Genomic DNA, 22,843 nt, shown 5'->3' with positions numbered 1-22,843 from the left:
CTCCCTCTCCCTCTCCTCCTCCTCCTCCTCCTCTTTCTCCCTCTCCTTCTTCCGTATTATGATGTTTATTAGGGATGTCAAAAGGCTGTGATTCAGCGTGGCAGCAATTCCTCAATTCAGACAGCTGCCAAAATATGCTCACAGGCACTTCAGCCTTCAGCCTCACGTCTTTAGGCCAGTGTTACAAAACTCTTAGTCATGCCAATTATAATATCTCCCATCCCGGTCCTCCAACAAACGTGGGCAAAGGCTCCTAGCTCTGGTTCCACAGGGCAGCATTCCAAGGTCAGCACTGTGTCCCAAGGGCAGCCCATGTCAGCTCTCTGGTTCTCTGCTGTGGCTGCTGCTCTTGTGGGCCCCGGTCTGATTGGCACAGGAATCTCTTGCCCTGCAGGACTCATACTCTGCATTCTTTGCTTCTTTGCTGGTGGTGAGATTCTCATTTTCCGCCGCTGAGTCCACTCAATTTAAAGGCAAAACTAGCCAATGCCCTTTTGAATAGACTAGCACACCCCATTCCCATATCCCCACCCACCCCAGTGGCAAAGTCAAATTCATTGACTAGGAAAGCCATTTTGAACAATGAACTCTTGACATCACATACCCATCACTGGCTTTTCTGACCATTAACCTTCATATTTAAAGAATTCACTTTCCCTTTCCAATCATCTTTGTAATAACCACATTCGTAAAAGTGTGTAAACCAGCTACTTCATAGCTCATGCCTTAATAATCCCATTTTAAGTAGCAAATTTCTTTAAACTTATCATTGCTCTTTTCGTATTCTAGAGATGTCTTTTATAGAGATTTTCCCAATGTAACATGTTTAATTTCTTTCTTTCTTTTTTTCCCTCTTGTACTGTTGAATTGGATCTGACTGGCACAAGAGGAGATTTCCTCCCCTTCTCCAAAGGAGCATCTGGTGGATTAGAACTGCGTGCCTTCAGGATTGTAGCACAGCTTCTTGTCACTAGACTGCCAGAGCTCCCTTCATGTTTTAATTTCTTGACTTCAATTTCCATGGGTGTTGATTGTGCATCCAAGTAGAATAAAACCTTTTACAATGTCATGTATATTGGACCAATGGTAAGGGGTTTTATTTTCTTGATATTGAAGTATACCTCAGATTGAAGGCTATAGGCTTTGATTTTTGCAGCTAGTATTTCAAATTTTTTTCACTTTTTTTTTCCAAACAAGGTTGTGTCATCTGCATAATGGAGGTTGTTGATGAATCTTCCTCCAACCCTGATGCCATGTTGTCCAGCTTCTTGAATAATTTGCTCAGCATATAGATAAGAAAGGATGCAACTCTAGCACACACCTTTTTTCTTTTAAGCCTTGCAGTGTTCCCTTGTTCTGTTTGGACAATTGCTTCTTGATCTGTCACAATCACTATTTCAATTCATCTTGCTAGGATCTTCCTCTTTCTCTGACCCTCCACCTTTCCCATCATGGTGTCCTTTCTGATAACACATCCAAAGTATGTGAGATGAAGTTTCACCACCCTTATCTTTAAGGAGCACCTTGATTGAACTTCCTCCATCATAGATTTGTTTTTACCTCATAAGTCACCACATTTCCAAGTCTAAAATGGCTCAGTTACCTTGGTATCACCTTGACTTCCTCTCCACTTAGAAGTTCTGTAATTACACTTCTTAGTCTCTATTTTTAATTGCAGATATCCTCATTAAAGGTCTAACATTTCTAGTTCTCTGGTGTTAGTCTTGCATGTTTATTATACTTAGCATTTTTCTGTGTCTGGATCAGGTTCTGTATGATGTTGTCATGTATGTTAAGTTTGGATTGCTGTCTATTTGTGGCTCAGTTCCAAGAACTCCTTTTAGTATTTCTTATAAGTGACTGGTTTTCAGAAATTTTTTTAGCATTTAGTTATCTGGAAATGTTCTAACGGTATGTCATTTGTGAAGGACAATTTCTTTACATGTAGAATCCTTGGTAGCAGGGATTTTTTTTTTTTTAAGTTATATGTATGTCCTCCAATTGTCTTATTCTTTGCCTGGTCTCTACAGAGAAACATTATCTTTATTTGTTCTCATTTGCAGGTAACTCTTAATTTTTCCTGAACTTCTTTCAGTACTCTTTGTTTTTAATTCTGGAACATTTTATTATAATACGTCTTGCTGTTTTTCTTTTGGGATCTATCCTGCTTGGAGTTCTCTTAGCATCTTGAATGCAAATTATTTTTTTCATAACATTTGAGAAATTTTCTTCTAGCAAATTGTTGATGATTTTCTCTGAGCCTTTTTTTTTTTTGTCTCTGTCTCTCATGGAATTCCAATCACATATAAATTATTTCTCTTGATATTGTCCCACATAATTCTTAGGCTTTCTTCGTTTTCTTTCTTTCTTTTTTCATAACAGGTTAATATTGCAAAATTGATCCTTCAAGCCACTAGTTCTGTGTACCATCTAACCATTCTGCTCTTTCGTCCTTCCAGTGTGTTTTCTATTTCTGCAATTTTGGTGTTAATATTCTGGACTTAAATTTGCTGTTCTTGTATGGCCTCTACATTTCAATTTATTTTATCCATTTGATATTTTTACCCTCTTTCATTCTTCTATGGATCCCCCCCCCCTTTCTAAGTTTGTTGAAGGCACTGAGCTATCATTCTTACAAAGTCCTTACCAGGAAGTTTCAAAAGCATTCCCTCCTCTGAAAGACTTCCCCCCCCCTTAAATTTTTTTCTTGAAATTTTAATGAAAGTTTATAGAGACTTTGGGTTTCCTTTCGTACATTTTTGCACATTTTCCCTCCATTCTCACCCCTCCCCCCTAGTTCACTTTTCTCTTTGAAAAGAAAAAAAAAGTTCTTTCATTGTTATACAATCCCTCCCCTGGTCCACTTTACTATGAAGCTCTTATTCTGGACTCTTGTCATGAAAATAATACCTAATCATATATTCCTTTTAAAAAGTTCTCTCCCTCATCTGTTTCAATGCAGTATCCATTATTTATCCCCTCTTTTCTTAAGTTCCCTCCAACCTTAATGGTAGTCCCGCTTTACAACAGTGGCACGATGCAGTATTTGTCCCTTTGTGACTGAGACATTTCACTCAGCATAAAGTCCTCCAGGGTCACCTATTTTGTATAATATTTCATGAGTTCCTTGTCTCAATGCAGCATAATATTCCATTGTGTGAATGTACCACAGCTTCTCTAGCCATTAGTTTGTTGATGGACACTTGGGTTGTTTCCAACTCTTTGCTATTGTGAATAAAGCAGCCATAAACATGGGTGTGCATATGTCTGATTGGGTGGCAGTTCTGGTTTCCTGTAGGGTATATTCCCAGTAGTGGAATTGCTGAGTCAAATAGTATCTCTATTTGTAACTCTTTGAGAAAGCACCATACAGCCTTCCAGAGTGGTTGCACCATTTTCATTCCCACCAGCAGTGAATAAGGATTCCAGTTTCTCCACAACCACACCAGCATTTGTTGTTTGCTGCTCTGTTGAATTTTGCTACTCTTATTGGGACAAGACAATAATATCTCATAGTTGTTTTGATTTGCATCTCTCTTAGAGCTAGGGATTTTGAGCACTTCTTCAGGTGTTTGTTTGCCATCTGAATTTCTTCTTTGGTGAAAGTTTATATCCTGTGCCCATTTGGCAATTGGGTTGTTTACCTTTATCTTGTTGTCGTGTAAAAGACTTTCTCGTTCCTCATTTTGATCACTTTTTAGTTCCATCTTGTCCCGTATTTTTTTACTAGTTTAAAGTTATCTACTACCTCAGAGACATTGTGGTATTGTAGTCTTTGTAGTATTATGTTTTTCATACCTGATTGAGGCATTTGAGGGTATAGTACTGCTTCCTTGTTTGATAATTCTTAGTGTTCCACATTCTGTCTTCTCATGGGTCAAACAATGGGTTCTGTCTGTCTGTGCAGTTCTCAGTTTTTTATTTGTGTAGAGCAGTTGAGGGCAGACTGGACCAGTGTTACAGACTTTCATTGCTCAGGTGGAACAGGGGTTGGTCTTTAACCTTGCCTGATGGATGAAGCTACAGGAGGTGAATAACTGGCTTGATAGGGTTTGCTTTCTGTCATCACATGGGACAAAGTAAAAAGGAAACAAAATAAAACACACACACAAACCCAAACAAACAAACAAAAAAACCCAAAACCAAATGTAAGATTGGAAAGTAAAAAAAAAAAGAGAAAAAAATAAACAAAATAAGATACAAAAGGAAGAAGAATCAAAACAGTTAAGCAAACAAAAGGAAAAAGAAGGAAATACTAGCAAGAGAAAGGAACAAAGTTAGAGAGGAGAAAAACAGAGGTATAAAATCAAGCAAACAAAATATAGCAGCAAAATAAAATATAAACAATAAAACAAGATTCCAAAGCAGTGGAGAATAAAAAAAAAATGAGAGAAATGAGGCGAGACCTTGGACATGGGGTGGACTGGCCACCCGATTCGTGCCCTTCCCACTGCTGTGGTAAGTTGAGGCAAGTTGTCGGCCTGGCACAGTGAGTCTGCCAGTCTAGCAGAAGGCTGGCTTGCGATGGCCAGTGAGGTCAATATTTCTGCTTGTCTGAGAAGACATGATAGCACCTCTTCTAATCTAGGGGCTGTTGATGGACAGGACACTGAGATGGAGTTTCTATTTGTCTCAGAGGAAACCAGAGAAGGTATGGCTAGGTATGGTGTCTTTGCCAGTCCATGAAAGATGTGCAAGCAGGAGTACCCAGTCAGAGATGACTAGCGAGAAGTAACAGGCACTGCCAACCCAGGATACCAAAGGATGGTGCACTCCACAGAGAATGCACGACTCTAAGTGGGTGTGATATCTGCCAGGGCACCCAACAAGAGACAAGGCATCAGTCAGAAGTTGGGGCTTGACTAATCCAGGGCTGGCTGCAGGCCAGGTATGGCACAGTCTATTGGATCTCAGGTAGAGTGTCTGGACACATAACTACACCGCTACACTAGGTACAAAATGGAAGAGGCCGTGTCAGGCACAGCCAGGATCAGCTGGGAAACCCTGTGAGCCACCTGGGGGAAGAGGAAAAGTCACACCCTCAAACATTTTCTGTCATAAACTAGCGGCTGATATGGATCCGGCCACAGTCTGTGTTCCCATGCCAACCAGATAGCTGTTCAAAATGACCACACTACTGTTTAAGGTGTGTGCTCTGTCACCTCATTTGGTATTTTCATTCAGTTTCTTCCTTCAGTAGGTGTCTGAATGACTGGTGTATCTTTTCTTTTTCTATTCAGGGTTCCAGAATGATCATCTGTATCTGCTGGTTCTGTTCTCTGGTGCCTTCATTGATCTAGCCATTTGTCTGGATCACCTTCTTATTGGAAAGTCACCTTTATTATTTTTGAGCCTTTGTGGCTTTTTTCTTCTTTTCTCTAGCTTGTCAATTTCTATGTGCATATAAACCAGTCAAGCTTTGGTTTAGATTGTGTTGAAACTATATATTAACTTGGGAAAACTTGAATCTTTTCAAATTTTATTTTCCAACCCCTGAACAGATAACTTCTTTGCATTTATTTTAAACGTCTTTAACCTTTTCAGCAGCAGTTTATAATTTTCAATTAGATGTCTTCCACTGTCTCATAGGTCTTCGTTTCCAATGATATTTTTAAGACATCTGGTTCCACTCTAGCTTCCTATCTTTATATGGCTGTTTTTCCACATTCTTTCAGTCTCAGGGCTATAAAACTTCATAATGCTTTAGCGAACAGCTTTCTCAGTTGATGTGATAGAAATTAGATGGATATTTAATCTGAAAATTCAAATCATTTAGTTCTAGAAAGATTACTTGGGTATTTTCCCCCTTAAACTTTTTGTAAACTTTAACTTTGGTTCTTTTAAAATAATTTCTTCCTTTTAATTCTTTTTTCTCTTATGCATTCTTTGTTTCTGCTCTTTCATGTTGTATATTCCGCCAATACCTGGTGATCCTTGATACTGTATGCATCTTTAGGAAAGGAGCTCTGGAAATTTGAACTGTATGTGGTAGAATTTAATTCTTGATCTGGCAGTTAAAATGCCCTCTCTTGTTTGGGGCACTTGTATGTATAGGTTTATTCTCTGAGGCTGTTAAATTTCTGTTGTTGTTACATGCCATCAAGTCGCCTATGACCCATAGTGACCGTATATACAACAGCTCTGAATCCTGCCCTATCCTAAACCAGTTTCACTGATTCAGACACACCAGCCCCCATTGCCCCAGTCATTGTATCAATCCATCTCACCTGGGGTCTTCCTATCTTGCACTGTCCATCCACCCTTCCAAGCATAACGTCCTTCTCAAAGGACTGGTCCCTTCCTGATCATGTGTTCAAAGTATGTGAGATAGAGCTTCAAAATCCTAGCCTCCAAGGAGAAATGTGGTTCCACTCTCTCCAAGACAGACCTATTTGTTTTCATGGCAGCCCATGGTATGTTCAAGCCTCTTCTTCAACACCACAATTCAAAGGTATTGATTCTTCTCTGTCATGCTTAGTCACTGTCCAGCTTTCTGATGTATAGCAAGTAATTGTGAGGACCGGGCCTGTTTTAGGCGCAACTTAATCTCTAGACTGATATTATTGGTTTTCAGTACTCTGGAGAGGTCCCTGACAGCAGATTTCTTAAAGGGGGGGGGGGGAAGAAGTCAATCTTTTGGCTAAGGTGTGTTGACTTCTTGCCCTCTGGGATCTGGACAAGGAAGGTTACAGTGGTCATGCCTCTGCTTAATACTCAGACTTAATTTTCTCATTTTCTGTTTGAGGTTTTTCTTCCACTCTTCTCCAGGCCAGTTGTCATAGTTCAGAATTCCTCTCAAATGACTTCCAGCAAACTCTTGCTGCCTTCTGTAGGGGTGGAGGTGGAGAAGTAGCCTCGTTATATAGAGCAGAAAGAGGACACGGAAGGCTTTCTCCTCCTGACACATTCTACTAAACCCTCTATTATCAGTCCCAACTAGGTTACCTTCCTCGATCTTACCAACTCATTTATCACTCCTCCACTCAATTTCTGACCTTCCATATACATGTTGCAGTTTGTGTTCAGAGATATATCCAACCATATTCCACTGATTGCATGGGGCTTTTTGTACTCTAAAGAATCCAAAATGCTGATAATTCACTATGCCATTTGCAAGATATCTGATTTCAAAGCAGTTAAAATACAAGATATGTACCTTAGAATTTATAGCAGTTAAGTGGAAGAAGACAGAGAAGTTGATTTTTTTTTACAAAAGTATGAAAATTGTTCAATGGGGAAGGATAATCTTTGTAACAAATGATATTGCAGCACTTGGTTAACAAAAGGCAAAAGATGAACCCAGCCCTCATATTTTATTTAAAAGAATGAACTCAAACTGTATTATAGATGTAAAAGTAAACAGGATGAGAAGGCAGGCAAGGAAAGAGTAGCTTAGACCCATGGAAAGAAAACAAGCAGAATGAAAAAGCACACTGTAGAACTTGCAGCCAATGGGACTGAACAGTTTGTATAAGCATTGTTAACGCAGAACCTAATCTGCTCTGTAAACGTTAACCTAAAATCTAAAACATTGCCATCATTATTAATAAAAAATGAATGTAGAATAAAATTGGGGCCTAGGGTTGGGTGAAATGGTCTTTTACAAACCTCAAGAATATGTTGTATAAAAGAAAAAAATAGGTAAGTTGGTATTTTTCAAAATTAAAACAAGCTGTTCAGAAAAAATTTTGAAAATTAAACATTTTCAGAATTATTAAAATAGTCAAAATTTTCTCACTGACTGGGAGAAAATATTTGCCACTTATGTATCTAGTATATAAAAGTAATTTTCTAAACTCAACAGTAAAAAATAAACAATAGAATGAAAAAATAAGCAAAACCCTCAAACAGAATATTTACACATATGTTGTTAGGTGCAGCTGAGTGGAGTATGACCCATAGTGACCGTATGAACAGCAGAGCTGAACCCTGTCCTGTCCTGTGTCATCCTCACACTTCCTGACACATTAGAGCCCATTAGGGCAGTCACTGTGTCAACCCACCTGGTTGAGGGTTTTCCTCTCCTTCACCAGCCCTCTAGCCTTCTAAGCAGCATATCCCTTTCCAAGGAATAGCCCCTCCTAGCAACATGTCTCATCATTCTTGCCTACAAAGAGCACTCTGGCTGTACCTCTCCAAGACAAATGTGTTTGTTCTTTTGGCAGTCCGTGTTTGGTGCCCTTCTCCAACACCACAGCTCGCAGATAGGTAACAAATAAAAAAAAATCAGTCATTAATTGTTGTTAGGTGCTGTCAAGTCAAGTATGACTCATAGCAACCTTACAACCAACAGATCTGTACCCTGCCCTATCCTGTCCCATCCTCATCATCTCTGACACACTGGAGCCCACTGCTGCAGTCATTATGTCCATCTATCTTGTTGAAGGTCTTCCTCTCTTTTGCTGACTCTCCAGCTTTCCAAGCATTATGCCCCTTCCTAAGGATTAGCTTCTCCTAGAAACATGTCCAAGATGAAGCTGTGTCATGTTGAAACCATAATGAGATGTTTTCAAGGCTGTAAATTGCACTGGTAGAAATTGCCCATTTCTCTCCCACAGACCAGCTGATGAATATGAATCACCAGAGAGGCACAACTCTCATGGACTAGGCGCTAAGTGGTGTTGTTATGTGCCTTTGGTTCAGAATCAACTCATAGTTGACCCTCCATCTGACAGATTCAAAAGCCTTTGGGTTGATAGTACAACTCCTTGCATAAGGAATTATGCCTTAAATAAATCACCAGAGCTCACTTATTTGTTAAGTAGAAAAAAAAATTAATATGAAATTATTGCATGTATAATTCCACCTGAATGACACTCTGGAAATGACAGTATGATAGATGTGGAGAACAGTCCAGTGTTTGTCAGGGTTTAGGGAGGGAAAGAAGGCTGAGTATAAAAAAGGAGAATTTCTCTGCAGTGACAGAACAATTCTGCATCTTGATTGCAGTGATCCAAGAACTGTAATATCATAGAACTACACACACTGAGAAAGAAAAATGTCAGTCTTCTAGCTCTGATAATGTATTATAATGATGTTAATAGTTCCCATTTTTGTGGATATAAGTTCATTTTCTTTAGCTTTAGTTTGAACTTGCATATGAGTAGCTGATGATCATAATCGGCACCTAGTCTATTTTTCACAATTGATATTGAGCTTCTCCAGCAATTCTTTCAACAGATGTAGTCGATCTGATTCCTGTGTGCGCCATCAGGTGAAGTCCATGTGTATAGTCACTGTTTATCTTTCTTTTAAAAGGTATTTGCAATGAATAAGTCATTGGTTGTACTACATTCTATCATTCTGTCTCTAGTCTCCAGAAAGTCCATGATTTCTGACTACCAATCTTTCTTCCATGTTCCCAACTTTCGCATTTCAGTCACCCACTATTATTAACATATCTTGGTTGCCCATTTGATCGATTTCTGACTGCAAAAGTTGGTAGAAATCACCTATTCTCTCCTCTTTGGCTCTGGTTGTTAGTGTGTATATTTGAATGATAGTGGTGTTAACCAGACTTCCTTGTATGCATATGGATATTATCCTATCACTTACAACATCCTTATGCAGATGACACAACCTTGCTCACTGAAACTGAGAAGGACCTGAAGTGATTTCTGCAAAAGGTCAAGGACTGCAGTCTTCAATATGAATTGAAGCTCAACATCAAGAAGACAAAGATTCTCACCACTGGGCCAATTGGCAGCACCATGATGATGGAGACTGAGGTTGTTAATAATTTCAGCTTGCTGAGCACCACAATCAACACTCTTATATCAACAATCAAAAGACCAAAAGACGAATTGATTTAGGAAAATCTGCTGTCAGGGACTGTGCCAAAGTTCAAAAGTGCAACAGTGTCAGTCTGGAGATTAAGTTGTGTCTGATTCAGGCTATGGTCTTTGCAATTACTTGCTATGCATCAGAGAACTGTGTAACAGAAGAATAATTGATGCCTTTGAGTTGTGGTACTGGAGATGAGTATAGAACATACCAAGAGAACAAACAGATCTGTCCTAGAGAGGGTGAAAACAAGTTTCTCCTTGGAGGCTAGTATTTTGAAGCTTTCTCTCATATACTTTGGGCATATGGTCAGAAGGCATCAGTCCCTGAAGAAGGACATCATGCTTGGGAGAGTGGAAGGACAGTGTAGGAGAGGAAGACCCCGGATGAGATGGATTCACACAATGATTGGTAATAGGGGTAGGTGTGTAGGTAGACAATGAGATTGGCTCAGGATAGGGCAGGCTTCAGAGCTGTTGTATATAAGGTTGCATATGTTGTACATATGAGTCACAGGCAACTTGATGGCACATAACAACAACAGCAATAGTTCCCATGGGGCGGGTGGAGAAGTAAGAGAATCTTTTTTATACTGTTTTTGCAAGTTCTTGTGAGTTGTAATTAAAAATCAAAGTTAATTTTTTTCCTGTTTGCTTTGTTGTTTAGGGATGATTTTATAAAGGTTAAAAGAACCAAATGGTCTTTACTCCACTGTATTAGAAACTGCTATTGTTCTTTGAAAATATAGCTTACTCCTCTTTAAAACTGAAAACCAAGCCAGACTGTGACCATACTTTTGTTAATAAAAAAATACAGAGTAAAGGTTTCAAAGTCTCTGGACTATGTTTATTTGTATATAAACCCCAAAAGGTACAAACAAGTAAACAGAGCAAAAAGAAATCACTAGTCTTTTCCATAGGCAACCTCTGTGACCAGTGGGCTGTGCATCTTGGCTGTTATTCCAGTTTCCTATGGGCCCAATTCTTTTTACTAGTACTGTTACAGTAACAGAGGGGACATCATAGGCAGGTGTGGTGAGCAAGCATGAGGAAGTACCTCCTCTGTGGTAGCTTGTTATAGATCTGATATGAAGGAGGAAGGATCTTTCCATTTTAGTATTCCTTTCATAGAGACAAATTATGTTTAATTGCTTAATATTGACTCAGCTTCAATAATCTTCTATGATATTACAACACACACACACACACACACACACAAGCATGGAATTCAGATTAGAGTGCTTAATGCTGCTATGATATTAAATACCTGGACTATTGCTTTACCCACTGTGTTTTAAATTTTTTCATGAATAGTAATTTATGGTTGTTATAAAATATTCAATCAATATAAAGTAAGCATATGGAGCAGGTGCCAGTATCTTGTTAAGTATTTGTTGTTTTCCCTGAAAGAAAGGATCTTACCTCACTGCTGCTAAGGCTTTGCAAGATTATGCTCTGATTTTTGTTAACTGTCGTCATATCAGTTGGAGAGGAGTTGTTATCATGGCAAATATCAAGTAATGATTCAGCATGTCTCTCTGCCAAAAGAAACATAATAACATCTTAGATAAGAAATATCTCCAGCAATTGCACAAGAGGATCTAAAACAATGCCTCTGGGCTTTAAAAACAGTGTTGTTGTGTCAAAGAACTTCTTGACATCATGGTCTGGACATCGTAGCTGGGACAGCAGCACTAGGTGACAGTCTTCACAGGGAGAGTGGTGAAGGCAGTCACTGCACAGAAGGAATGACCGAGGGGAAAACTAACAGTGACAGGCGTTGGTGGAAATCCTTGTCATACAAAGAGGAAAAAGTAAAAGATACCTTGGCATTTTTAGAAATGGAAATAGTTTTTAGAAGGCTGGAATGAAATCAATCAACATCTGAATATCTATGACTTCACAGGGTCTGGGAGAAATTAAAGTTACTAAGATTTTGAATTAACATCACTCCATCTCATATTTAACGTCTACATCTTTCCTGCAACACTTTAATCTAGGGGCTGAAGCATGGGCAAGAGTGTTTCAATCGTTACAACCATCAACAACTAATGTAAGTTAAGGAAATCCTCCTCATCAAAGGTCCATACACAGAGAAGAAGGACGTCTGTCCTTTGTAATTCTATAAGATGATCTCTCATCATAGACTTCCACTGGAAGAAGGTTGGATAGGAAAACTGTAGATTTCTTCCAAATAAACTCCAAATTGCTTACAGGGTAGAGAAAACTATGCTGGTGCAATTGCTAATGGTCTTTCCTTTTCTGAAACTTCCATACTGCCTTGGATTATCTACAATCATTTTATGGGAAGTAAAAGAGATCTCATGAGCTCTGGGGGCCTAGTGGGTGAAGAATCACACTGTCAATCCAGAGGCAAGTTGTTTGAATCCACCAGTTGCTGAACAACTGAAAGATAGGCAATCTCCTCCCATGTGACTTACGACTTCTGAAAACCTACTGAAGGGTCAGTCAGCTATGAGTCAGTGCCATGAAGTCAATGAGTAATTTAGAAGTAATCCCAATACAATGTGGCAAACAACTGAATTCAGAACCTTATAGACCAATCAAGCAAGCTCTGATGGCCTAGTAAGGAGCTCTACTGTCAACCCAAAAGCATGGGGTTCAAATTCACCAGCTGCTCTGCAGCAGAAAGATGGGCAATCTCCTTCTATTGTTGTTGTTGTGTACCATAGCTGATCTTCCGGCGGGTTTTCAGAAGCAGTTATTACATATTATCACTTTAAAAGTTTAAGATTGGCAAAAGTTTAAGTTTCAGGCAAGATTGTTAAATGAAATCCTCAGTGAGGAGCTGGAAGTTACATTTGATCTGCAGTTTCCAGGAACAAAAGTTCTCAGATAGTCCAAGGGGACTTGCTTTTCCCATCTAGAATTTGAAATTACATGAAATGGACAGAGCTCTGAATACCAAAGACTAATTGCCAGTTAGTTCCCAGTGACCTTGCCCTCATCTGGATAGTCCTCCTGCTATCCAGACTACTTCAAACAGGCATCAACTCTTCAATGGAAGCTCCCTCCTCTTGCAATGATCTTTCTGTTTATCATGTAATGGAAATAAAATTGAACACGGAATCTAACCCAGAACATCAATTTCCTCACTATACTTCCTTTAACCTCTGCAATCTATCTTCTGCCTCTCTCCTGCCACTGAATCTGCACATTTCCTTAACACATCTGCTTTTCACTCTTTCCCAACACATTGTTTTACTCCTTACTTTCTGAAATTCTTTTCCACTTCACCCTTTGCAGTTAGCATTCCCAAGTCGCTATGTGTACACTGCTGTCTATCTGTGGATGCACCTCCTCAGCTCTCTCCTGGACAGCTCTCTCACACCATCCGTCCTTGAAGTCTTCTCTAGTCTCAGATCCTATGCTGTCCTTCTGTAGACAACTTAGAAACTACTTTATTAGCCCATCTTTTCTCATAAGTCCATTCCTACAGAAAATTGCTACTTTAAAGTTCCAAGATTCTATTAAATTCTGTATTTTTTTTTTCATTTCACATACTTTGGGCATGCTGTTATTAATGCATTTGACACATCAGCGTCACAGTGTTCAGCCTCACAGCAACCACAAGTGACCGCAGAATGACAACTTGTACACCAGGGCTATGCGACCTAGAGGAATGTCTGAACAAAAACAATGAAAGACAGGCCTGCAACTTGACAGCACTTAACAAGAACAACAACAAATATTAAGATGACCATTTCTAGAGAAAGATATCATACTTCAGGATAGCAGAAAGTTAGTGAAAAAGAGAAGACTCTCAAGGGGATGGATGGATTGACATGGTAACTCCAACTCATTATACAACCCTTAAATACAGAGGAGATAGTGAGCACAGCACAGGACTGGGCCATGTTTCCTTTTCTTGGACAGAGGGTCTCTTTGCTATTTTGACTGGACTCATTTAACTTCCTCTTCCATACCTGCACCAAACAAGAATACATTCAATTTTGTTGACTGTATTTCTATTTTCTTAGTTAGTAGGTCTGAAATTTTTTAATAATCTTTGCCTCAACTCTCTGAATTTTTGTCTCGATACATCATCTATTATTTCTACCTTATTAAGTCGTGAGTCTTCGTTCACAATATCTCTCAAATTCACAATCTGCAACATCTCTCAGGCCCACCACCATATGCCATTGAGTTCTTTTCTTGAGTATTATCACCACATATAGGGAGCTCTGGTGGCCTAGAGGCAAGAAGATGTGCTGCAATCGAGAAGTCATGTGGTTTGAATCCACCAGCTGCTCCACAGGAGAAGCATGGGCAACCTCCATATATATGAGTATTCTATGTGCTGTTGCCATTCCTAAGGTTTTCACCGGCCAATATTTTTTTCCAAGAAATAGATAGCCAGGTCCTTCTTCCAACTCTGTCTTAGTATGAAAGCTCTGCTGAAATCCATCTATCATGGTTGACCCTACTGATATTTGAAGTACATAGTTTTCAAATAATCTTACAGAAACATGAAATCTATCACAGTACAATAAACTTCCAGATGAGTGGTGACTGACAGACTCCGGTACAATTACACCTCAACCTCAAGAAAACAAAAGGCTTCACAGTTTGGTCAATAAAAACATCATTATAAACAGAAAAGACTGAAATTGTCAAGAATTTAATTTTGCTCAGATCCACCATCAACATTAACAGAAGCAGCAGTCAGGAAATGAAATGGTGCACTGGGCAAAGCTACTGCAAGAAACTCCTTTTCTCATAAAGACAAGTACTGCATAAGACCACTATTGCAAAAATTGAAGGATCACTAATAAGATATATACAAAAGTCCAAAAGGGGCAAGGACAGTGAAGAGCAGCTGGTGGTGGGGAGAGGGGAAAATCTTGGGGTCACTGAGTTATGTGGGCAGAGTGAGGGGTTGAAAGAATTAGGAAAGATTCAGTGAGGAACTGAAAAAGTGGGGTAATGGTGGACATAGATCAATGGTGATTAATTTTATAAAACCCAAAGTATAGAAATGAGTCTATAAACACAATGTGAATAGAAAAAATTTGTGAAAAACAATATATATAGACAAAATAACATATACGAATTTTGCATGCCAACTAATATAAAATAAAATTCATTTTTAAAAAGTTCACCTCATACCAAAAAAATTCTACAAGGTGTATAAGTGACTTAAGAGTAAAACCAAAAATTATAAAGTTCATCAGAGAAGAAAAGTAGGAATAAATCTTGAAACCCTAACCTATGGCATGAATAGATTTTTTTTTTCCAAGCATAATTAAAAACCTACTGCCAGGAGAGGATAAAGTAGATGAACGGACCTGCTAATAAGAAAATCTTCATGTGCATCAAAACAATTTCTCCAATAGTGAAAAGGAAGTTCACAGATTGGGAAAAAATATTTGGCAATGACATAACTGATAGGAGACTCATCTGAAAAGTACAGACTATTAGGCACTTTTAAAAGAAAAAGACAAGAAACCGGGACACAAAATGGGTAGAAGAGGTGAATAGAATCTTCACCAGAGGCCAACTAACACATGATGGCTCAAGACCACTAGCCATTAGAAAGATGCAAATCTAAACAATGACATATCGTTTCTCACCAGCAACAATAGCAAAATTCCACAGAACAGCAAACAACAAATGCTGGTGAGGATGTGAAGAGATTGGAACTCTCATAAATTGCTGAAGCGAATGTAAAAAGGTACAAGCATTATGGAAGGCAGTCTAGTACATTTTCAAAAAGGTTGAATATAGAAATATCATTTGACCCAGTTATCCTACTACTGGGAATAGACTCTAAAGAAATCAGAGATGTGATACAAACAGATGTATGCATACCCGTGTTTATGGAAGCATTACTTAAAGTAGCAAAGAGACAGAAGCAGTGCAAATGCCCATTGACAATGGAACAGACACATTCATACAGAGGAATATTATACAGCATAGAAAAAAAACTCATAAAACACTATACAATCTGGATGAGTCTGGGAGACATTATGCTGAATGGAATATCTCAGTCACAAAAAAGACAAATATGAATCTCACTCCCTGATTTCAAATCCTACTACAGTGCTGTGGTGGTTAAGACAGTTTGGTACAGGTACAACGACAGACACATAGATCAATGGAATAGAATTGAGAACCCGGAGATCAGCCCATCTATCTATCATCTTTGGTCAACTGATTTTTGACAAGCAGATGAAATCAGTTAAGTGGGGAAATGACAGCCTTTTAACAAATGGTGTTGGCAAAATGGGAAAAGTATCTGCAAAAGACTCAAGCAAGATCCCCACCTCACTCCGTATAGAAAAACCAACTCAAGGTGGATCATAGACCTAAGACTAAAACCAAGGACTATAAACATCATTAAAGAAAAGCTTGGAAGAATGCTAGAAGTCCTAATCCACAATATAAACAGTATTCCAAGTATCCTGAAAAACCTATAACAAGGAGAAGATAAAATAGATGAATGGGATCTTCTAAGAATCAAATCCCTCTGCACATCCAAAAACTTCTCAACAGGGTAAAAAGGGAAGCCACCAACTGGGAAAAAGTATTTGGTAATGACATATCAGATAAGGGACTTATATCCAGAATTTATAAAATACTTGAGCACCACAACAAGATAAAGGTAAATAATCCAATCGAAAAATGGACACAGGATATGAACAGACTCTTCACCAAAGAAGACATTCAGATGTTCAACAAGCACATGAAGAAATGTTCAAAATCCCTAGCTCTAACAGAGATGCAATTTAAAACAACCATGAGATATCCTCTCACCCAAGCAAAATTTAACAGAACAGCAAGCAACAAATGATGGCGAGGTTGTGGAGAAACTGGAACCCTTATTCACTGTTGATGGGAGTGTAAAATGGTACAACCACTGTGGAAGGCGATATGGCGCTTTCTCAAAAAGTTGCAAATAGATATACCATTTGACCCAGCAATATACACAAAGAGACCATAACTGACATCCAAGAAGATATAGGCACACCCATGTTTATCGCAGTTTTGTTCACAATAGCCAGGAGGTGGAAACAACCTAAGTACCCATCAACAAACGAAATGGATAGAGAAGCTGTGGTATATTCACACAATGGAATACTATGCTGCATTGAAAAACAAGGAATTCATGCAATGTTATTCCAAATGGGTGGCCCTGGAGGACATTATGCCAAGTGAAGTATCTCAGTCACAAAAGGACAAATGCTGCATCGTGCCACTGTTGTAAAACAGGACTGACCTCGGGGTTGGCAGGAGACTGAGAAAGATAGGATAAATAATGTATACTGCATTGAAACAGATGAGGGAGAAAACTGTTTAAAAGGGATATGTGATTAGGTATTTTTTTGTCATGATGGGAGTCCAGAGCGAAGGCTGCATAGTGAAGTAGATGGGAGGGAGGTGCTGTGTGTAAAACAATGAAAGAATTTTTCTTTTACTTTTCGAAGAGAGTAATGTACTACTGGGGGGGAGGGTTGGGAGGGGAGAAAAGTACAACAATGAATGAATGGAAATCCAAAGTCTCTGTAAATTTTCATTGACATTAATAATAAATTAAAAAAAAAAAACCAAAAGGGCAAATATTGCATAAGATCACTGTTAGAATTGAGAGGAGATGAGGGGAGATCAAGAAAAGAATGGGTAGATAATAACACTGCACTGGAATAGGTTAACAGAAGGACAATCTGAAAGGAATGGATGATTAAAAATTATGTGTATGACAATTAACTGCCTGGAACAGGACAAGTATTAGGAACAGAATTGAGGAAGGAGGAGGGAGGAAAATGTTCATGCATCAAAGAATGAAAATTAATCTCTTTGTAAACTTTCACTAAAAAAAATTATAAAATCCTGTATTATATTCCTTATTTTATGTTCTTGAATTTTCTGACAATTTTACAACTTTAATCCCCACAATCCGTTCTTCCACAAAACATGCGACTTCTATTAAATATGCCATATAGTGAAGTACATGTCCAGTCTTCCCTCAGTTCATTACATGTTCATCACTATGGTAGAAGTGATAACCTAAGCATGGATCAGTGAGACCCTGGCCTGCACCAAGTCTGGTGATGGGCCTGTACCAATGGAGGGCACTGTGTGAAAGCTCTATTCCAGGTGGCACCACTCTTGCCACCCTGGGCTCTGGTTCCCATTCACGGTGGGCTTTCATTGCACTTTGGGTCTGTACACAGTGAACTCCGGTTGGCAGGGCTTCACCATGCTGCAGATCTGGGCAGGTCACATCTGAATTCAGCTCAATTTAGGGTGGGAACTAGGAGACTCCAGCACATTCTGCATTCTTACCATGACCACAGAACCCAACACAATCAAGGCCTATGATTTGGAGATAGTCAATTCATGAGAGCCAATTTTTAAATGTAGGGGAAAAGATTATTAAACACAGTTATTACTGAAAACTCAGCTGAAATACTGCTGAGTCAGTTCCAACTCTTTGCAATCCTATAGGACAGAACAGAACTTCCCTTTCAGTTTTCCAAGGCTGTCATGTTTACAGAAGTAGACCTTCATCTTTTTCACATGGAGCCACTGAGGAGTTCAAACCATTGCTGATATTTTGCTTGGTAGCTGAATACTTAACCACTGCCTCACCAAAATACGATTTTTATTGAAAAATTATGTTGAGTTAAATAAGTTAGTCTCAAAAAGACAAATACTGCATTATCTCACTTACACAATACTCAAATACATAAAAAACAGATTGTGGTTATAGGAATGGGAAGAGAAGGAAAGGGAGAATTTTGCTTCCAAACACATTGAGTGAATGTTAATGGCAGTGGAATGATTGAGGAAAGGACAGTGATAATGATTACATAGTATGAAGAATATAATTTGAATTGATGTTTGATGTCTCTATTTTCACTACAATAAAAAATTACAGTAAATTAAATAAGCTTACAATTAAGCAAACTATATTAAAGACAAAACTAACATACACTCAAAACCCATCACTCCTAAACTGTTTACAACACTTTACTATTCTCCAAACTCTTTTTATTGGTGGGAATATTCCATTTTCCCAATGTGACTTTTAGAGACATCATGCTAGTAGTTTGAAATTGGTATGGAGAGAGTATTTATGCCCCAGAAATTAGTAAATGCTACAATTGATGCCTTTGAGCTGTGGTGCTTGAGAAGAGTGTTGAATATACCGTGCACTGCAAGGAGAACGAACAGGTTTGTCCTGGAGAGAGTGAAGCCAGGATGCTCCTTGGAGTCAAGGATTCTGAATCTTTGTCTGACATACTTTGGACATGTTGCAAGGTGGGACTGTCCTCAGAGAGGGCCATCATGTTTGGGAGAGTGGAGGGGCGGTGCAGGAGAGGAAGACCCTCAATGAAATGCATCGATTCTGTGAGTGGAGTGGTGGGAATGAGTGTGTTTGAGACGGTGAGGTTGGCACAGGATAGAATGGCATTTAGGGCTCTTGTACATAGGGTTGCTATGAGTCTCAAGTGACTCGATGGCACAGAACAACAACAACAAAAAATCATAGATTCCTACTCCTCTCTAGGAGCTTGGTGTTAAAAAACACACTATTGGTTCCTAGTCACTTGCCCAGTCCATTGACTGATAAAAATCACTCTCATTTTCATCTGAAGTTTAGAACACCAATATGTTAAGTCTTTAAGTTTTAGGCACAGCTTTGCCCCCTTTGTGTTGCCACAAACAAGAACCAATCCTTTTAGAGTTAAATTTTCACAAAATCATGTATGCTCAGAGACTTTCTTTTGTATCTTTTTGTTGTGTCTGTTCTTATGTCATTCCTCACTCTTCTCATCTATATCAAAAGTCTCTCTTTTCCCCTAATTTGTTCTGTATGCTATCCAGTCAAACCAAACCACCATAAGACCTGCTTCCCCTTCCAAGTTCACAGCAAACTCCTTCTCCTAACTTGGGTAACCCCAACTGTACACTTTAGAAAGTCTGGACTGTGCCTTGCACTAATTTGCAGCTCTAAATTACTCGGTCACAAACCTTGTACAGAGTCATCCAAGAAGTAGTTGGTTTGGTTACTTGAACTGCATTTATCAAATACATGTAAAGAAAGAAATATTTTTTAAAATGTTATTTTTGTTGTTGTTGTTTTGATAATACACACAGCACAACATATACGACTTCAACAATTTCTACATGTACAATTCAGTGACATTGATTATATTTTATGAATTGTACTACCATTCTCTCCCTGTTTTCTGACTTCTTCCTCCTCCATTTTCTATCTAATATTTCAAGTTTTTGTTGTCAATTTGATCCCATACAAAAAGATTTTAAAAGACTCCAATTATCAAAGTAGATATTCTTTACTAGTTAAGTGAAACTATTGTTTAATTTAGACTTTCAGAGGGATTTTTGGTTTACAGTTAAAAGATTATTTCAGAACAATAATTCTGGGAGTTCATACAGTCTCTCAAGGCCTAGGAACTCTGGACACCATGAGAATTTGAGATCCTTTTCAGTATTTTGATTCGTTTGATCAGGATTCTTTTATAGAAAAATAGAAAACTGTCTAACAGGGATTTGATACTCAGAATAGAAATATTTACCTGGTTTTGGCATCGAACTCATTAGAATGTCCAATAACTGCTGTTTCTTCAAGCTCTTTATTTGTGACACATAATGTATTGCTGATTTTCCACTAAAATCACAGAGTTTAGGATCTCTATAAAGAAGATAATTAACAAAGATTATTTGGTTAAATAATGTGAAAAATAAAATCAGAATGAGAGAAAGAAAGCAATGATGGCATGTACACAAAGGCAGTTCACCAAGTTTTGGAAAAATAATGATTTAAAAATGTATCTAATAAGAACCCAACTCATTGCCGTCAAGCCAGAACCAATTCGAAGCTGGCCCTCCAGTTGTTTTCCCCCACTGTAAATCACAGAGGAGGCATTGTCCAGCGTAATCACTTGGCATCACTGGTGGATCCAAACCACCAAGAGGTGTGGCCTTTGGGTTAGCAGCGGCATTCCTTTAAGACTAGTCTACCAGTTGTTGTTGTTGCTTGTCTAGTCAAGTATGACTCATAGCAACCCTGTGAACAGCCAACCTGAAAACTGCCCTATCTGGTGCCATCCATCTTCTCCACCTCTGAGGCACTAGAGTCCATTGCTGAAGTCACAGTGTCAGTCCATCTTGTTGGGGAATCTTTCTCTCCTTTGCTGACCCTTTATCTTTCAAAGTCTAATGTCCCTTTCCAACAAACAGCCTTGCCCTATATATAATGACATTTTTTCAAAGTTTGAATAAAAGTGTTGTGGTCTTTATTGCCTTCCTACTCCACCAGTTAAAAATACTGATATTTGAAGCATATTTCACATGCTTGGGCACATCGTTAAGAGGAGCTAGTCTGTGGAGAAAGGCATCATGCTTAAAAGGTGGAGGGCTTATATAGGAAAAGTAGACTTTCAACAAAGTGGATTGATATGGTGACTGTAACTATGGGCTCAAGCGTATTGGAGATGGTCAGCATGGTAAAAATAGAAAAGAGGTTAAACCCATTGTTCATAGGGTTGTTAAGACTCACAATCAACTTGAGGGCACATAACAACAACAACAAAAACATTTTAAGAAATTCTTCATCTTTGTGCAAAAAAAGTGTTTTTAAGGATGTATAAGTCAAGTACAGTTCATCCGGGAGGCTGAGCTGTATGAAGAAGAATGTGGCTTAAGGATTGGAGGAAGATTCATCAATAATCTGCGTTATGCGGATGACACAACCCTGCTTGCTGAAACTAAGGAGGACCTGAAGCGCCTTCAGTATGGATTGAAACTCAACATCAAGAAAACAAAGATCCTCACCACTGGGCCAATCAGCAGCATTATGATAGATGGTGAAGAAATTGAGATTGTTAACTGCTTTCATTTGCTTGGCTCCACAATCAACACTCTTAGTACCAACAGCCAGAAAATTAAGAGATGAATTGCACAGGAAAGTTGGTTGTCAGGGACCTCTACAGAGTATAAGAAATGATGTCAGTCTGGAGACCAAGGTGCAACTGATCTAAGCCATAGTCTTCACAATTACTTGCTATGTGTCAGAGAGCTGTACAATGACCAGGGGTTAGTGGTGCTGGAGAAGAGTGCTGAACACACCCTGGACTGCCAGGAGAACAAAACAGGTTTGTCCTAGAAAGGGTGAAGACAGCCTGCTCCTTGGAGACAAGGATTCTGAGGCTTCATATGATATACTTTGAGCAAGTTGTAAGAAAGGATCGGTCTTTGGAGAAGGACATCATGCTTGGAATCGTGGAGGGACGGAGAAAGAGAGGGAAGCCATCAATGAAATGGATTGATACAGTGACAGGGCTAATGAGGGTAGGTGTGTCAGAAAAAGTAAAGTTGGCACAGGATAGAGCAGGTTTCAGAGCTGTTGTATATAGGGTCACTAGGAGTCACAAGCAACTCTATGGCACATAACAACAACAAATCAAGTAATGAGAAATTGTTATCTTATTATCCAAATACCTTATTTGATTGTTTTCTTTTCCTACCTAATCATTTAGAGTGAAGAGACTGACATTGTAAACAGCTCTGGTTTGCATGGCTCTACAGTCAACATTCTTGGCACCAGCAGCCAGGACATTAAAAGACAGTGTGTTGGGAAAATCTGCTGTCAGAGACCTCTCCAGAGTACTGAAGAGCAATGATGTTGGTCTGGAGACTAAGATGCACTTGACACAGGCCATGGTCTTTACAATCACTTGTTATGCATCAGAAAGATGAACAATAACTAGGGATGATAGGAGAGTTGATGACTTTGAGCTGTAGTGTTGGAGAAGAATATTGAATATTCCATGGACTGCGAAAAGAACAAACAGGTTCATCCTAAAGAGGGTTAAACCAGACTTCTCCTTGGAGGCAAGTTTTCTGAAGCTTCATCTGATATACTTTGGACATGTTACAAGGAGGGACCAGTCTTTGGAGAGGGATCTCATGCTTGAAAGGGTAGAGGGACATCACAGGAGAGGAAGACCCTCGATGAGATGGATTAATTTAGTGACTGGGGTAAAGGAGGTAGGTGTGTCAGAGACAAT

At 38.9% G+C, this 22,843-nt stretch overlaps 1 protein-coding gene across 5 annotated transcripts in view; it reads right to left on the bottom strand.

The window, feature by feature from the left end:
• The window catches only part of MAP3K19 (mitogen-activated protein kinase kinase kinase 19), a 68,277-nt gene extending 47,905 nt beyond the window's left edge, over positions 1 to 20,372 (bottom strand). For all 5 annotated transcript variants that reach the window (XM_006880738.1, XM_006880740.1, XM_006880741.1 and 2 more), the window contains exons 1-2: positions 20,351 to 20,372; positions 11,205 to 11,320 (exon numbers count right to left, since the gene is read on the bottom strand). In XM_006880738.1, the coding sequence (XP_006880800.1) occupies positions 11,205 to 11,320; positions 20,351 to 20,372 (138 nt within the window). The remainder of the gene's footprint in view (positions 1 to 11,204; positions 11,321 to 20,350) is intronic.
• Between the last annotated feature and the right edge of the window lie 2,471 nt (positions 20,373 to 22,843).

This window comes from Elephantulus edwardii, unplaced genomic scaffold, assembly GCF_000299155.1.
Source record: "Elephantulus edwardii isolate Elephantulus edwardi_28Jun2011 unplaced genomic scaffold, EleEdw1.0 scaffold00010, whole genome shotgun sequence".
Taxonomy (NCBI): domain Eukaryota; kingdom Metazoa; phylum Chordata; class Mammalia; order Macroscelidea; family Macroscelididae; genus Elephantulus; species Elephantulus edwardii.
Note: the sequence above shows the minus strand (reverse complement) of the source record. Positions and strands in the feature narration are given on the sequence as shown.